The sequence below is a fragment of the Emydura macquarii genome, unplaced genomic scaffold (genome assembly GCF_026122565.2).
Source record: "Emydura macquarii macquarii isolate MOO-44397 ecotype Brisbane River unplaced genomic scaffold, CSIRO-AGI_Emac_v2 contig_1876, whole genome shotgun sequence".
NCBI lineage: Eukaryota > Metazoa > Chordata > Testudines > Chelidae > Emydura > Emydura macquarii.
The window spans coordinates 17,633,217-17,651,953 of NW_027132013.1; the positions used below are offsets into that span (position 1 = coordinate 17,633,217).

An 18,737-nucleotide genomic window follows, 5' to 3' on the forward strand; every position below is an offset into this window, starting at 1 on the left:
CTCCATAGTCCACTAGAAGGTTCCACAAAAAAATAGAGTAGTCCATTTTGGCTTATCCTAGCCGAAACTTGGACATGCATATGGTAAATGATGCTGGTTCATATTTTTCAGTATAACTTGCTTGGGTGTGCAGACATTCATAGCTCATCAGAGTAACATAGGTGGGACAAACTCCTTTAGTCTGCCTTTAATATTCCATTCTTGCAGTACTGGTCACAATAATTTGTAACCCCATACTTGGTCTCTCCTAATCATGGTGCTGTTTGGAATAGAATGTGACCACACAGAAATGGGAATGGAAGATTTATTTAAAATAAAACAAATTAGCCTGCTGCACACAAGTGCTGATCTTCTAATTTCAGTAGCCTTTATACAGTTAATCATTGCACTTTGAGGAAGGCACCCAGTCTCGTAAGGGCATGTCTACATTGCAGCTGGGAGCAAGTCTCCCAGTCCCTGTAGACACACTTCAGCTTCCATGCAAAAAATAGCAGAGACTCTGGCAGGCCACATGAGCTCAAGCCTGCTTGATCCCCTATGCTTGAGCTTGGGTGTCTAACCTGAGTCTCCACCAGAGCTGCAGCATCCACACTATTTTTTTTTTTTTTTAAAGCACTCCAGCTGAAGCCCCACTAGCATGAGTCTGTCTACCCAGTTAGGAGACTCGCCTCAGCTGCAGTGTAGACGTACCGTAGAGAGTAAGGGACTGCTTTAGCATGCCTGCCTAAGAAGGGACATAGGCATTATGTATAGATTCCTTGCTTCAGTTTTTTTGCCTCTTTAACATGGGTTAGAGGCACTGTCCATTTCCTATTGAGCTAAAAAGTGTCAGATCTACCTGCTGCCAGTTATCTCTTGTTCTTCTGCTCTGCTCCCAGATTTCCTCTTATGTGAGTGTATTGGGTACGGGGGGAAGAAAAGGGAGAAGAGATTGTTGGCATTATGATATATGAACACACACCCGCACATTCTGCTAACACTGAGTATGAGAGCTGTTGAGGCGCCATAAAGTTTGCAAGAAGTTTTTGCATTAACAATCCTGGAAAGCACACAAACCAGTTGAGGCTAGTTTTCCTCTGATTGCCTGGATTTTAGATACGGTATACCTTGAGATTTGCCTGGATGCCTACCTGCCAGCATTCCCAGGGAGTTAGAGAGTTGGCATTGCTGCAGAAATGCATATGATGTTACCACAGTACATTGACATTTACAGGTATGCTACCACATTCTGTGCTGTAGAACTTAGGCCTATAGAAATAGAGGGAGTACCAGATGTATTAGTATGGACTAGGGGCAAGTTTTGCCCAAGCATGGTTTGTTGGGCAGCTCTGAAACTGTTAAGCTGCATACATGAGCAGCATCTTTCACCATGGATAAGTTTTTTGTCGACCAAAGTCAGATTTGGTCGACAAAACAGTGCTGGTGTACACACTGCAATCAACTGTAGGCAAAACTGCCCTGTTTCTTCAACAAAATAAAACCATCTCAACCAGAGGTGTAGAGCTTATCAGCTTAGTTAGGGTGACACAGTGTCAATGTAGACACTGCATCCCCTTACATTGACTGTGAGGCTGTCATTCTTGTCAGTTTCACCACTCTGCTGTAGTTGTGAAATTGACAAGAAAACCCAAGCCTGGGCTGCTTCCTGCTAGAAGCTGGCAGCAATGTCAATTTCACAGCTAGGTCCTGTAATTGACAAGGCTGCAGGGGAGGGGCGGGGGAACCCAGGCAGCTGGTCTCTGCTTTAGGCTGGGAGCCAGGGCCAGAAGTCTGGGTGCTTCTCCACCTGCTCCCCACTGGGGCAGCCTTGTCAGTTACATGGCTGAGCCATGAAATTGACATGGCTGCCTGTTCTGGAGGAGAGCTGGGAAAGGAGAAGCGCTGCCTGGTTTCTCCTGGCAGGAAAAGGGGGAGGGAGGAGAAGTCCCCCTACGGCTTCTTCTGGCTCCTGGCAGGAAAAGGGGAGTGGGGGGCAGCCCACAGGGAGCCTGCCCGGGAAGCGGGGCTCTCAGCTCCCCGCACTGCCCCTTAGGTTGGTTGAAATGCTCCTGGTGAGGACGCAGTCCACCAACCCAAGGAGGGCAGTGCGGACCTGAGCCACAGCTGTAATTACAGCAGTGGTTGTAAAGTTACCCTAATATAGTTCGACTTAAGTGTAGACAAGGCCTTTTAGTGTGTGGCTGACACAAAGCCCCACCTTTAGCTGCTCTTTGCAGCATTCAGGAAGCTTGTCCTATGCTATTCTCTTATCTATTGTCTGTGCTCTTTTTGGCATTTCAAAAGAAAATCTAATCTTGTGTAACACTGGCATGAAGGATCAGGACAGTCAGAGTCAACCTGGCTGTCTGCTCCTAAGTGATCTCATTAGAAAACAAAACAGAAGTATGAGATTTAATAGTCCATGCTTTCTGAACTCTCATGTCTCTTCCTGATCGTCTGAATTATTCAATTCTAGAGACTTTTCAGAATTCTGGCTGCATGCGGAGTAGCCTCTTGTGGTTATAAAATGGTATGAGGCATACTCCAGGAATAAGTGGCATGCTTCTTGATGAATGCACATTTGAAAGAAGGCAGTTGAAAATGTTGCTGTTTCCTGTAATGTTGTTACTGCTTGTCCTCCCTTGATGTGGCCTGCTAATACTCAAATCCTCCCTATGTAATAATATAGCGGTGAACAGAGGAACAAACAAAAGCAGTTGTGTCCATCTCTTCTCTGGTGTGGCCTGTTTTCTTACTCTGTTCTGGGCTTTCCATCCCCATTTCCGCCAATATTTGGAAGGTAGGGCAGCAAAAATTTGACCCAGCTTATAAGATACAACGGTTGTGAATAGGCCTCATCTACCCTAATTGAATTGACTTTGTTAGCACTTGCCTTCCCCATTGTTAGGTTTCTTACCCTTGGATGTATATATATACCTCCTAACTGTGATTTGCACTTCATGCATCTGACGAAGTGGGCTGCAGCCCACGAAAGCTTATGCCCGCAGAAATTTGTTAGTCTTTATGGTGCTACAGGACTCTCGTTTTTGCATGCAGAATTCTGTTCTCTTTTGAATGTGCTGCACTGAAAAAACAGCCAATTGGCTATGTCCAGCAAAGCAAAATGCACCAGCTACTGCTGTGGTCACTCTTCATCACTATGTATCTTTTATGAAGATTTGTGCATGCTAATAAACTGAAACATATTGAGTCATGAGGCATGTACATATGCGAGCAGCCGCAAGGGAAGGACAATGCCAGGTAGTTTGATGCAAAATACAAATGTTTATTAAACACCGTAGCATTTTAGGTTTTTTGATATGTTTTTATTTCAATGAAAGTTTTTTCTTTAATACATTTACATGCAGTGTTAGAATCCTAAACCAAGCAGCATGATCTCATGCTTCAGAACCAGAATGTGAAACTTGTGTTTTCTTCTGCGATTCATTTAACTTGGTCAATAAAACTAGATGGTGGAAAAACTAGATTTTTGAAATTGCTTGTTCTAACAATCAAAGGTGATGGTATTTAAAAAAACTGACTCCAGTGCTGACAATTTCCCTTTTTAATTGGGTTTGAAATGCCTGATATTTGAACATACTGTATGAGCCTTTCCTAAAAACTGTCTCAGAATATTAAATTAATTGCTCTTTGAAAAATTTTCTCTGCCCTTTTGAGAAGTGAAAGTGTGGATGTTTTCATGTCTGGAAATTGGAACAGCAGTCCTTAGACTCACTTTGTACTTAAAACTGTTGCTTTCAGCTGTATTTTTACTGTATCTGTAAAGGAGTGCCATCCTCTTTCCTAGGTATGACTGCTGCTTAGTAAGGCAAGCTGGTTTAGGAAGCTTTCATAACAAAAGGATTTCCCAGTCAGGCGCCCTTTCTTAGCTATAATGCAGCATTACCATGAAAAGAGATACCATATATGTTGAAACAGAAGTACAAAGTTCAGAAGGTGGGGAGGAGCATATTTAACAGTTCATCTCATAATGCCAGCCTTCATTACGCATAGACCTTGTGGTTTTGTTTCCTGAAACTGAAATCTGCACAGCTGTATAAACTAGAAGAGCAGTGTGGGAAGGTGTATGCAAATCAACATGCCAGTCCAACATTGCTTCAGAATCCTTTTCCTGTTAGTAAGTACCTTCTCACACTTGTATAGGCTTTCAAGAGGTTCTCTGTCTTCTCATTGGGTCTTTTTCATTCTCCTTCCCTGAAGCCCTCTGTTAGATTGTGATTTTTGATTTAGGTCTTATTATTTTTGGAAAGTGCTCTGGAACATTTTGTGAATATGGCCTTCTGCAAATGTACTGTTGGATTGATTAAGCTGGAAATATGAAACCTAGCCTCTCTGATGCAGTGTGGTGAGGGGGAGAAAAAAAGCTGAAACAATAGTTTCAAAGGGAATTTTCTTCAAAATAAAAGCATGTTTTAAAAGAAATCAACTGGAGAGGACTGCAAGAGTAATTTTGTGTTGCTCCCCCAATCCCTAAATTAAACTCCCACATGGTTTACTTATGTTGTTGCTCAATATATTAAAAAAGGTGAATCTAGGTAACCTTCCTTAATTCTCCAAAAGTTGGCTGCCATTCATTGGTGGGTATAATGATCCTTCGGTGTAGAGTTCTTGGTAATTGTTCGTAATTCTGCAGTGATATAGATGAGCTGATTCATAAGACATCTCAATTACAATACATGTTGCCCATAACTTTCCTTCCCCTTATCACTAATACTTGTAAGACCACTTGCAACAGAACCCTCGTGGCTGTAACTTTTCACTCAAATTCTGTGAAATTAGTCCTGAAGATTAGCTGTTTGTAGTACCAGACAAAGCTTTTCCTTCCTAGTGCAACATCTTACAAATACCAGTCATCATTTTAGTAACTCCATTCAGTAATTAGGCAGGCTGTTGTGTGGGTACGTTTACAGCCACTGCGCCGCTGTAGTGCCTAAGTGTAGGTGCTTCCTACATCGGTGGAAGCAGGATTTCCTTTGATGTAGGTAATCCACCTCCGAGATGGTAGCTAGGTTGATGGAAAAATCCTTCTGTTGACTCAACTGCAACTACACTGAGGCTACGTTTACACTGACGGCAGCAAAATCGCCGCCGCCAGATCAATCTTTCAGAATCGATTGAGTGGTCAGTGAGACCTGCTCAGTCAATCAGGAAGTTAACTGAGTAAGTCCACCCCCTCAAGTAGCGTAGCGCAGTGTGAACAGCGCGCAGAAGGGAAGCTGAGCAGTTGACGTCAGTTACGCAAACTACTCTGCGTAGTTTACGTAACTCCCGTCGACTGCCGCTGAATCGCGCAGTCAGTGAGAACCAGCCCTGGGTGTTAGGTCAACCTACCTATGGTGCTCAGGGTGTGAAATTTGTCATTGTCTTAGGTCAACCTAGCTATGTTGCTCAAATTTTATGTATAGACCAGGCTTGTGTCTCAATGGGGACTGCCCTCTGAATTGAAGTAGCATTGTAGCTGGTGGTAGGATCAGAGGCTGTCTCATGAAGCGGTTTAGTGTTGAGAAAAGCCATGTTCAGTTTCAAACTAGTGAAAAATAAGGCTATTTTAAAGCTGTTTTAAGTAACTCTATTGGTTTAATTCTTACTGTGGTTAATTGAACAGTTTTAAATGCTGAGATGACTTGCCTTTCTGTAAAATTCTTATTTTGAGCACTTATTTTAAAAATAGCTGGATTCTTGTTCTTTGTAACTGGATGTGGTGGTTAAAATCTTCTGCACCACATTTGTTTGCTTTAGGCGTCACCTGCAATGTGGCTATAAGGCAAGAAGGGTCTTTGTGGGTTTTTTCAGAAGGAATGCTGTGTACACCCAGAATTCATATATGAGAAACACACTCTCCACTGTGTGCCTTCAAGGTATGATTACGTTATAAATATTTATTTGAAGGAGGCTAACTGGTTAAATTCTGATGTGTGAGAGGATTTTGTTCATTATATCCATGTGGATCTCTCATGTGATATTGAAAAGTGGACATTCCAGACATACCAAGTGCTTTTCCAAACAATTATTAAAACAGAATTAAGGTTAAAGACTCAATCTGTTTCAAGTGTTCCAAAACAGTGACGTAGAACATCTCCCTATTAGACAACCCAGACAACGTCAAACTCCTTCTCCCCTCGTGTCCTCAGAGCGCCAGAACTAGTCTCATCTGCTTTGGGCCCTTTTCTCATGACCTATGATCCCATGGCAATTCAAAGAGCACTTCCCCAAGAGACCCATGAGTACTGTCTTTGTGAAATGTTAGACTAGCAAATGATTGAGAGAGCTTGGAAAGCAAGTAAGGGAGAATAACCCTCTAGGGGATGAGGGATAAGAATTGATAGCTTCTAAAGTTCTAGAAGAGAAATGAACCAGCAGTTATCTCAGAAAAGCTTTTGCCACATACACTCCTCTGAAAATATATTAAGCTATTTCCAGTGCATGAAATGTTATACACGGTTTCAGTGGAATTAAATGCCTGCACTAGGAGAAGATCATTGTAGCAACTACTAATACACTATCAGAGCAGCTGAGTCATTTCCATTTATGTTCATTGGGAAGTGTGCGCGTGTATATGTGTGCGTGAGATTTTAGTGCTGACCAATGGGATATGCTGCTTGAAACTGAAGTTTCAGCATAGTCAGTCATGAACTACGGAAGATCATATATTGGCTGGTGTGAAACTAAAACCAGGAAATGGCAGAGTTGTGGTTTTTTTTTCTTCTGTGTGCATAGCATTCCTTGAAAAGGTGTGTAGATGTTGATTTCATAAATGGGGAAGACAGATTCCAACTTTATTGTCCATTTTCAGTAACTGTTCCTCTTTAAAATAAAAAAGCATATTAAGAAACCTATATATAATAAAAAGAGTTGCTGTATGGCACATTTCAAATTTAAAGTGGTCATATTAAAAAGAGGCACAGCCCACATTACACATTACAGATTTAGTTTGGTTGGTTTTTTTTAAAAAGAACTGGCTAATTGTGAGCAGCAGTAGCATTTCGAGTTATTTATAACTCCACAAACTTGAAATGTTTACTAGGGGTTTTGGGTGTGTGGCTTATCTAGAGCCATTGTTTCATTTCCTACTTATTTTTCTCAGAACTCTTTCCCAACCCTCCCATGCCCCCTCAGTTAAATTTAACCAACATATTCATACAGTAAACGTCATCCCAGTAGCCAGATCAGCCTACAGCAGCGGTTCCCAATCTGTGGTCCATGGACCCCTGTCTTCCACGAGGCTACTACAGGGGGTCTGCGGAAAAGGAAAAATAACATCCTCACCAAGAAAATGTACAATTTTAAAATAAAACTAGTAGCATGTGGTGGTCCGCGAAATGTTTGGAGGTTGAAAAGGGGTCCGCACACTCGAAAAGGTTGGGAACCGCTGACCTAGGGTGTTCATAAATCATTACAGAGCAGCACCACGTCTGTCAGATTGCGGAGGTAGCTGGGGCTGTGGGACACCTCACTACCACCTGCCCTTAGCATGAGGAAGCCTCGGTTGTGCCTTACGGGACTGGGGGGTTGGCTCCCTGACATGTGCTGCTAGCCACATGCAACACAGGTGCTCCCCACATAGCCTACACAGGTTAGCAAGAGGCACACCCCAAGTCTTCCACGCTCCCTGAGTTGCCAACTTCATCATATTTAAAAACAGGACACTCCAGCAGTAGTGCCGAACCCCCCGCACACCGTTGTGCTTCTTCCCCATCCCTGTCACTGCCTCCTATTCCCCTTGTGCCCCTGACACTCCCCCTTGCCCCCCAGGTCAGAAGGAACTCTCCTGCAGAGAGGAGGGGCTTGGAGGGGCTCTCCTGGGGCTTGGAGCTGCAACCTCCTGTGGCAGGTAGGAGGCAGCCCTGGCTGAGTAGGGGCTGGCGAGGGTGATAACCCGGCGCCTCCCCTACCCGCAGTAACCAGACTTTGGGTGTCTGGTCAGTAGATCTGACCGGACAGTCAGGTCCCCTTTTTTACCAGACTTTGAAGTTGAAAACCAGGCACCTGGCTACCCTATCCACACACCTCTCTAGAGCTGGGATTCTCAAATGGGGGGTCACGACCTCTTGGAGTCACGAAGTTGTTATGTGGGGGTCACGAGCTGGCAGACCAGCTAGCGCCTGTTCAGCAGGGTTTGGTCTGTCAGCCAGGCGTGGAGCTGACAGGTCGAGCCTTGCCAGCCCAGCTCCTCCCCCAACCCTGCTCTACCTCCAGCATTTAAAATAGTGTTTAAAAACAAACACATTTTTTATATTTAATATATAAAGCGGATTGGCACTCAAAGGCTTTGTGTGAAAGGGGTCGCCAATACAAAAAGTTTGAGAACCACTACTCTTACAATGTCCAGCCCTTGGTCCACAGGACATTCCCCAAATTCCCAGATTCTCTGTTTCCAGTGAAACCGTATACACCTGATCACCATGTTCACACAGCGCTTAGATATGTTTATAGTGAAAACAAGACATTTATTTAACAAAGCACAGAGATTCAAGTGACCGCAATAGAAATATTTGGAAACCACTAGTTACATGTAAAATAAAATCATAACATGCATATTAGATCATTCTGATAGTTAACAAGACTTTTTCCTTCTGATAGACTTTGGGTAAGCAAAACTTCTTCTCCAGCACTTAAGAACCAGGTTGGCTGTGACCCTCAATTCGTAAGACAAGCATGCTGGTCACTCTTCCCCTAGATGAAGGATGCAAGGTGTTTCTCTGCCTCTAGTTACAGTTCCAAGGTTCCATTGTCTTTGTCTGTCAGCAGCACATCCCCTGCTGCTTGGTTTTTCTTGTGGAGAATCTTCCCTGTAGCTTTCACAATCTTTTGATTAGCATTTTGCTCAGTTTGTAAATAGGCAGCCATTGTGAAGCATACAGTATAGCCAGACAGATAAGCGCTTCCTGCCTGAAAACAACTTATTTATCATCTTTTGGAGACCAGCTCCAATTCACAGGCCTTAAGAACATAATTGTCAGTGTATATACGTATCCATACATACATTTCACAATGATTATGATCACTGGTGTGATACAGGCTTTCAGCAGAGACCTTACATGCCACCCTTTGAACTATTTTATGGAGATTCCAAACCCAGGAGATTCCAGTAACTCTTATGCACCCCTGCACAGTCTGCCGGTTTGCACCAAGAGATCCCTGGGACACACAGATACTTCCTCAAATTTTCAGCAATCATATGAGATGACTTATTAAAAAAAAAATGAAGAGAAACTATAGTGGCTGACCCTGGAAGAAAGGAGAGATGCAGCATTGTGCTATGTAGCAGCCTGTCACCAGATCAGCAATAGGCAGTAACAATTCATGTCTAGGATTTTACTCCTGTCTCCATTCTCCAGTGCTTTCCTATGATGTACCTACCTTTGAAGTGGAGGGTGTCTCTTAAAAAAAACAAAAACAAAAAAACCCCACATTTTAAACACTTGTATAGTTGTAAAGTCTCATTGAGCTGGAAAAAATTGCAGTGCCTTATCTTGATATAAGCAGAAAAGACACTGGCTCAAGATGAAGCATTGAATGCTAGGGTCTGTAGTTTAGTTTAGCACAGATCAGTGGCTCATGAAAGAATGAAACTGACTAAAGGCTACATGGTAGAGAGTAGTGTGTATCTAGGCCTCTTTAAATATAAATCTCATTTTGGCCAGGACAGTCCCCTTTTTAAGCTCTGTCCCGGACACCCCACTTTTTTTTTTTTTGTCAAAACCGGGCATTTGTCCCATTTGCTCTTACCATCAGTTCATGGTAAGAGCAAATGGGACAAATGCCCAGTTTGACCAAAGTGGGGCCTGTCCCCCCAGTGGGCACAAAGGAATGTTCGGAAGGGGAAAGGGGGTGAGTGCCAATGTCAGCCCAGTATGGCAGGGGTTGGGTGAACAGTGATGCCAGGCAGCTCTGGCCAGCCTTGCACAGGGGTGGGCAGGCGGCTCAGGTAAGCCCTGCATGGTGTCCCGTTTTCCCTTTGGGATATATGGTCACCCTAAAAATCTTGTGCAGTACATCTGACTGTACTGGGGACAAACACATTTGCTTGCTGTTTGGTTTCTGTTCCTGTTTGTTTAGTGTGTCTCAGCTTTCTCCATGAGTAAAGATTTTCATTCTAAATGTGGTCTAATCTACACTAAAAAAATTAACACGTAACTGGCAGCAACTATCTTAATCCTTTGTGCACTATGAAAGGAATGAGTTGAGTGAACAAGCATCAAATACTCATCCTGGAAAGATCATGAACCCATTCTTATGCTGCAAGTGTGACATGGTGATTGCGTTGTTCTTGTGCAACAGACAGATATGCTCACGCTAGCAGCCTATACTCTGGAGACACCCCAGGCCTCTTGTTAATGTGGTGGTTTAAATGCTGTCTTATACCCAGCTTGAGCTACCTGGCTGAAAGCTCAACTAATGTTCCTCCAAATTTCTCAAGTGATCTCTAAGTTTATCATGTCACTTTGTTTAACTTACTTAGTATTTTGTCTCTGTGGCAGAATAAAAAACTGAAGACAGGCTAAAACAAATTTCAATTTCTTGGAGTGTGTGTTTGCTGTTACTAACTTGTTGTAACACGGATCTTAGAGACAGCCAAACTGATTGCCACATATGCCTAATATCAAGTTTTTAAAATCTTATACTTTTTTTTTCTTCCTTTCCTCATCCCCAAAACATAAAAAGGATTTTTCCTTTTGATGAAGAATAATCAGCCTGAAATATCCAAATTTTGAAGCTGAGCTGTTTTACATAAACAAAAAACTCCTACAATCAGAACATCCAATGAACTAAACAATCATAACAAAGGGTTTTTTTCTCAAATTTAAAATTCCTCTGAGTTCAGACCAGGCATGGGAAGATCTTATCCTCAAAAGAAAATCTCTCTCTGAAAGTTTTAAGTATGTGGGAGATTAAAAGGGTCATAATGAGTGTCCGCATAGCATTGGCCACCTGGCAAAAACAGTAAAATATATATATGTATTTTTTTTAGTTAAAGGGCAACAGGGATTATAATTCTCATTTCCCTTAAAGAATTTTTAGAGACAAAATCTGAGTGGTGTACTAATCACTCTAAATTTACATAAACTAGTAAATTTTGTGATCTGAAGCCATAACATATTGGATGGAGTCATGCCCCATAGCACAGCCTTTCCCTTCATGGAAATGGGGGGGTTGAATTGTGCTTCCTTGGTTCCCTGCTGCTCTTTGCTGTCAGGGCAGTTCTTGTTAATCTGGTTTGTTTTGACTGTGGAAAAAGGTGACAAACTATTGGCTGAATTCACAGGTATGAATGATGTCACATCCTTGAATTTAATTGACTACACTCTGCAATCCACAGGTGTGATATTTTGACATCAGAATCTATTTGACATTCCTTCTTAAGGTAGTCCTTAGTGTGTTTGTGTGTGCGCTTCAGCTTGTTGGGCTAGCAGTGTCTCTCCAGGTAGCTAAGGGAGCATTTGATTTATTTATCCTTGCTGTCTAGTCTAGTCTGACGGCTGTTTCTTTGAGGCGTTTTTTAAAGCAGTGGCTGTCTAGCTAAACTGGTTTACCTGTTTTGAGCAACATCTCCAGATGCCACAGTCTGTCTGGTTTTCCTAAAAGAAAGAGAGAAAATTTAAGTACCATTTCTGTTGCCTTCATCTAAATATTAGCAGATTTGAGCCCAAAAAAAAGCTCTGCCAGTCTTTTGACAATTCCCATGCAAGTCTTTTTGTGATCACCACCACCATCTCCACTTAAAATATGGAAGAGTTCGCATGGTGGGGTTCCTAAACATTAAAACAAGCAGCAACTTTTGCTTCTTTCTCTTTGACTTCCTTCCCCTCTAATTTGATAGGGATCTGACTTCCTCACTTTTTTTCTTTTGTTGCAGATTGAATCACTCCCAGACAACCAGAACTCGTAAGATTAAAAATAATATTTTGGGCGGATAAGATGTGCCATGGAATGGTAGCACCAAAGAGCAAAACAGCATCACCACTTGCCTTAACTGGTCATGGATTATTTCTTCCGTTAGTTATCTTCAGTACTTTCATCTTGGAGGGACTGGCCTCAGGTAAGTAACACCTTTACAATACCTACTTACTGTGTGTTCAGGGTAAATGCATTTTAAAATACACGAGGGGCAAATTTTCTCTTGTATAGCATTAGACAAAACGCAAGAGATGAGCTAACCCATTTTGTGTGTGCTGGTGGTACAACAGTGCATATCTTATCCCTGTATTTTTTTTCTCTTCCTTCTGTTGCCTCTTAACTCCCTTTAAAGCTCTTCATTTTGATTAGAAGCACTCTCACTTTTTCCTAGTGCTGACCTCTTAGTGTATAGAGATTTTCTTGTAGCCCTACTCCCCTCCTGTTTGTGCGTTCACTTCTTCTGCTACCATAGGTGATCATAGATGTGGCAACTACAGCAACAGCTTACATGGAAAAATAATACGGGGAAGGGCTTTAATGTATTTTTACTGCTACTAATGTGATGATAACATCTGGAAACAAAGTAGAGCCAGCACCAAGTGACCAGCAAATGCTCCACAGATGGCAGTTTGGGATCTACTGATTTCATTGTGTTCTCTTGCTTGGTAACTTCTGACATGTCCCTGACCTTCTGTTAACCATGTTTCCAGCACTCCCCTATTCATCTCATCTCTCTTGTCTCTCATTTCTTGATGCTCTTCTGACTGAAGTGTGGTGAGATGCAAACATGGAAAAAACTGGCTAATGGAGAAAGTACTGAAGAATACATCACTTCCTACCCTTGAGGTAGTATTTGTATAGGAAATGCACAAAAAAGATATATACCAGAGCTCACTAATCAATTACCATTCTGTTGCATTTATGTATATGTTTATACAGTGTATGTTGAAAGTCAGTAACAACTCTTTATTACTAGCCTTCCTGAAATGGTTTTTGATCTGCACAACCATGTAGATCTGCAGTGGTGACCACTAGAATGAGAAATATTGGGAAGCAGATTGCGAAGAGTTACAAAGGGATCTCATAAAATTGGGTGACTGGGCAACAAAATGGCAGTTCAATGTTGATAAATGCAAAGTAATGCACGTTGGAAAACATGTTCCCAACTATGCATATAAAATGATGGGTTTTAAATTAGCTGTTAGCAGTCAAGAAAGAGACCTTGGAGCTGTCATGGATCGTTCTCTGAAAACATCCACTCAGTGTGCAGTAGCAGTCAAAAAACAATATTGGGAATCATTAGGAAAGGGCTAGATAATATCATTTATATATCTATGTTACGCCCACATCTTGACTACCGCATGCAGATCTGGTTGGCCCATCTAAAAAAAAAAAAAAAAAAAAAAATCAGAATTGGAAAAAGTACAGAAAAAAAGCAACAAAAATTATTAGGGGTATGGAACAGCTTCCCTATGAGGAGAGATTAATAAGACTGGGACTTTTCAGCTTGGAAAAGAGAGTGTGAAGGGGAGAATATGATAAAAGTCTATAAAATCATCACTGGTGTGGAGAAAGTAAATAATGAAGTGTTGTTTACTCATAACATGAAAACTAGGGGTCACCAAATGAAATAAATAGGCAGCAAGTTTAAAATGAACAAAAAGTATTCACACAATGACCAGTCAACCTGTGGAACTCCTTGCCAGAGGATGTTGTGAAGGTCAAGCTATAATGGGTTTCAGAAAAGAACCAGATAAGTTCATGGAGGATAGGTCCATCAATGGCCATTAGCCACATGGGCAGGAATTGCTGTTTGACAGAAGTTGGGAATGGGCGACGGGATGGATCACCTTGATGATTACCTATTCTTCTTTAAGTGCTTGCTCAAGTCAATTCCAAGTAGGTGTGTGTGCATGCCGTATGCACAGTAGCCAGGATTTTCCCCTAGTGGTATCTGTAGGGTTGTCTCTGGAGCCCCCTTAAGTCGTGCCTTCATGGTGCCAATATGGGGCCCTGCAAAAACCCCCTGTCTCTTCAGTTCCTAGTTACTGCCCGAGATGATCGCTGGAATATCAATCTTCTCTTGCTTTGCAAGTGTCTTTCTAGTGGTTGTTTTGAGCTGATATCTGTAAATAGTCAAATAGTTTGAGTTAGTTTGTAGTTATAGTTAGTTAGGAACCCACTTATTGGGGTTGTATCCGGGGCATGCCTCGTTCTCCCGGCATTAAACTGTGTGAGTCTTGCAAAAAGCCTGTGCCCAGGAGCAATTCCCCACACCACTTGTCGTAAACGTCTCAGAGACCTGTCAGGGATCGCTATAAGATCTGCAGGGGATTCTGCCGGAGGACAAAAGGAGAGGAGTCAGATTGATGTTCATCCTAGTGGAGGCTGCTGTCTGGCCATGCTCAGCATCGAGCCTGGCCAAGCCAACATTAAGTATGTCCGCTTCAGTGTGGAGCGCACTGGCATCCGTAAGAGAGGAAGGATGCTGTCTACTAATCCCCTGACACCATCACGGATCATCGGCACCGAGGGAGACCTCATGGACTCGGCACTGCTTGCATTCCCTTATACCGCATAAGAAACAAAGGAAGATGGACGGGGGCACTTACCGACACCCAAAACAGTGGGGCGTAAGGGCTCAAGTGGAGTGCAAGCTGTGTCAGGCCATTCAAGTGCCACCACCTCGGATGCGGTACTGTTGACTCCAGCCCCAGGAAGGGGTCCGTCAAGTCTGGTGCATTTAGACTTCCCACCTAGGGAGACCTGCAAGAAGGACCTACAGCTCCCTCCACGCAGGAGACCTTTGAAATGGCCAGGGAGCTGATAGAGGACATGGCACCACCTCCCCTCCCAGGCGCAAGCGTGCTCTGCACACCAGACCACCAGTGCTGACTAAGCACCCAGTGCTGTCCAAGGGAAAGCCGGCTGTGATGCCATGGTTGCTATCTCCAGGGCACTGCTCTCTGGCGCTGACAGGAATCACACCACCCTGGTCCCCATGGAGTGAGTTGTCAGGCTCAGTCTCTGAAGCAAAGTCCTACTTCTCTAGGTGAAGCTGGCACCAGTCAGAGAGGCGGCACCAGAAGATTGAGACTGGCCAGCCCTTCCCCATGCTTTGGCCACCACAGTGGCAAATGCCAGCTCAGTGGCCTTTTTGGACCCCTTGGACGTTCCATCAGGCACAAGGGTCGCAATCGGGACAGTCGCTATCGCTCTCCTCTGGGAGCAAATGTCATCCGCCTCGATTGGAGGATGTGCTATACCGTTTGGTACTGAAACCAGCACTGAATATGACGCCACGTTCGGCACCAAGCATGACGTCGACCCTGGCACCAAGTTCGAGGAGCTGACACTGCAGGACCCTCCGGAAGCAGAAGGTCAAGAGACTTGTCCCGGTTAGACCGTCATCGTCTTCGTCCCCAGACGAAGCAGTTGCGGAGTCCTCTGCAGCACCGGTTGAAGATGACAACCGAGTCCATCAGGAGTTCTTGAGGATGGTGGCGCAGAATTTGGGGCTCCAAATTGAGTAGGTCTCCGACAACACAGACCCTATGGTAGACATCCTAGCCCCTGCGAGCCCATCCAGGGTAGCACTGCCACTAATAAAGATCATTTGTGACACAGCAAAGTCACCTATGGTAGACCCCGGCTTCCCTCCCTCTAACCGCAAAGAGCGTAGAGAGAAAATATTTTGTACCTTCCATGAATATCTCTATATTCCTCCCCCACCAGGGTGACTCATAGTTGCAGCAGCCAATGAATGTGAGAGGCAAGGCCCCACGCCGAAGGTAAAGTACGTGGAAAAAATTGGACCTCTTTGGGAGAAAAGCGTACTCTACTCTGAGGCTCCAGCTCCATATTGTAAACCAGCAGGCAGTGTTGATTAGATACAATTTTAACTCTTGGGGGTATATGTCAAAGTTTTTGGAGTCTATCCCATCAGACTCCAGGGTGGAGTTCACAGTCCTGAGAGAGGAAGGCAAGGCGGTTGCAAGGGCCTCGCTTCAGGCAGCACTGGACATGGCGGATACCGCAGCTCACACAATGTCATTGGCGGTAGCATTGCATCAGAGCTCATAGTTACAAGCCTCAGGCCTCCCACACAAGGTCCAGCAGACAATCCAGGACCTTCCCTTCGAAGGCTCAGTTTTGTGCTCTGAGCAGACAGACTCAAAACCGCACAGCCTTAAGGACTCTCGGGCTACTTTTAAAGTCCTTAGGTTTCCACACTCCAGCACCACAAAGGAAGCATTTCAAACCACAACTCCTACCTTGGTTCTACCAATCCCCACCCAGACAGGAGTATAACCATAAAAGGGGCAGGAATTACAGAAGGAAACCCTCTCCGCCTTCTACCAACCAAGGCCCTGGACCAGCAAGGCAATCCTCTGGTCCCAAACGGAACTTTTGAGGGCGCGCCCAAGGATGGCGTACCAATTTAGGACTCTGATCCTATTCTTTTCGGACTGATTATCCAACTTCTACCACATGTGGGCCCAGATCACGTTGGATCGTTGGGTGCTACACACTGTGGAACTGGGATACTCACTTCAATTCAGTTCCCCCCCTCCTTTCCACTCCCACCTTGCCGATACCTCTTCAGGGACCCTTCTCACAAACAGCTTCAGGTTGCAGGTGCTCCTAAAGATAGGAGCAGTGGAGGAGGTTCCTCAGGAGCTAAGGGGCAAGAGGTTTTACTCCCGCTACTTCCTAATCCTGAAAATAGTTTTCAGTTGGGATCTTGGTTTTGAATTTAAAAGACAGTTGCTAGAAGGAGAAGGGATGCTCGGCAATGTGGCACATAACCAAGAGGGTGCGCCTGCAGCTGCTTGTCAGTCGTGAGTAACGAGAGTGAGTCTGCCAAGAAGCTGAGATCCAGAGGTATAAACAGTGAACACAGGCATCTCAGCTGGAAAATCATCTCTTTCTCCCATCACCCTTTCTTTCAAACTCCCCATAATTCATTTAATTGCTCTGGAGGGACATGGGGGTGTGTTATGGTATAAGTTCTTGTTTCGTAAAGACTTCCTGTGGTCACGCTGACAGAGCTACAGTCGTGTCACAGCTGCCACAAACAGAACAAGAATTACCTTGGTTGTCTTTTTAGAAATGTAAAAACAATATGCCACCTTCTGTTCAGAGATTGAAGGTAGAGACTGTGGCTTCTGCAGTATTAAATGTAATACTGTGCAATGTGTAAAATGTAGAGATTTGCTTTTTATATGCTGCAAACTGTTACTTCAGCAGCCTGTAGTTTTAGATATCAATGTCTAGACAAGCACTCATTTTCCTTGCCCTGTGGGTGGATATAGAGGACAGACCCATTTCCAGTCAGCTGGTGTCTGGCCTCTGCTTTATGTTTTAAATGGATTTTATTCATGCATGGATTTTGAGGAAAATTCTCAGTACTCTGGCTCAAGCAATCTCTCCTAATATCCCCAATGTGCTTCGAGGTGCTCAGTTGCTTAGTGATTGAGCATGTTGCAGTGTTTGGGGAAAGCAGCTTTGAACTTTTAGGGCTTTGATTCAAGTAAAATTCAACTTCAGCAATATCCTTAACACACAAAACAAGTACAACTGGGGCTGACTGGAAGCCAGTGCATTTGGAGAGGGATGCTCAAGCAGTCTGTCAGAAGAGGGGGATAGAATGGGTCTTCTAATCTTCAGAAATACCTATCCTACTTCACAGCCCCTTCCCGTGGCTTTGAGGGAAGAACAGTGGACTCCTAAGCATACTCTGTGGGTTTATACCAGGGAAAGTTTCCTTTTCTGCTCTTTCTGGATCTGCTCTCCTACTAGCAAGTTCTCAAAGCCCCAATGAGAGGAGACTGTGGAAGCTGAAGACAGAAATAGCATTCCAGAAATTTGGCACTTGAATTCCTGCCCTAACTGATTCCATTTCTATATAGGATGCATCTGGAATATGGCCAAGATACAGAGCTGGGGTGCTTTCTCCTGCGTGTGTGAGGAACAAAAATTCTTTTTAAACACAACTTCTCAACCCTTTGTAAAGTTGCTTCATATAAATGTTTGTTCCTCACCCTTTAGAACTGCTCCTGAACTCCCAAGAGCCTTGTGTTCATAACTCAAACACAGAAGTGGCTTTTCTGGCAGGTCTATTTTTGGAAAGGCAACAATGAATGCTTAACTTAGGGCGTAGTTCCCAAAGCTTCCTATCACACGTGACTGGAATGGCATCCTCTTTCTAGGAGGCAAAACACCCAATCATTTTATATTGGCAATCTTTGGTGTGTCACTCGCTGGTGAGATCATTAACTGGTATCAGAAAATACACTGAGAAGTTCTACTCTCCAAGGTAATTGGAGCACTGTTTTAAAAATGCTGAATTAAGCAAATGTCAATATCCATAAAGCAAGGAGCTTAACGTTAAAGCTTAAAAACACATTAGGACAGACCTGGTGAGCCCAAACCTATTTTTATTTCAGTTTTAAAAAAAAAAAAAAAAAAAAAAAAAAAAAATCTTTACTGGTGACTAGACAATGTAAGTACCGTATAACAAGCTACCTGTTTTTAAAATCACCACTTATGATTGTATATTCAGGCTCAAACGCCTAAGAACTGAGTAGATGCCATTCCTGTATATGTCTTCTGATGGCAAATGGAAAGATTGCTGTTCTAAGGCCTATTCAATGCTAAGGTTATTCCATGCGGAGGCTCTTGGATACTGCTAAGTGATGTTTGCATCCTGTGGAACAGCTAACTCATTATTCCTGTTTTGTTTTGTGAGAACACATCTGAGGCATTAAGGGATTCTCTCTGCTTTGTACCCGTTCCAGAGGAATAGCAAGCAGAAGATTGCTTTGCCACTATAATTA

The 18,737-nt window shown here is 43.5% G+C and overlaps 1 protein-coding gene across 1 annotated transcript in view; it reads left to right on the plus strand.

The window, feature by feature from the left end:
- The window catches only part of SUSD6 (sushi domain containing 6), a 112,917-nt gene that overhangs the window by 34,526 nt on the left and 59,654 nt on the right, over positions 1-18,737 (plus strand). Inside the window, exon 2 of the mRNA XM_067557817.1 lies at positions 11,858-12,040. Within this exon, the coding sequence (XP_067413918.1) occupies positions 11,920-12,040 (121 nt within the window). The 5' untranslated portion in view covers positions 11,858-11,919. The remainder of the gene's footprint in view (positions 1-11,857; positions 12,041-18,737) is intronic.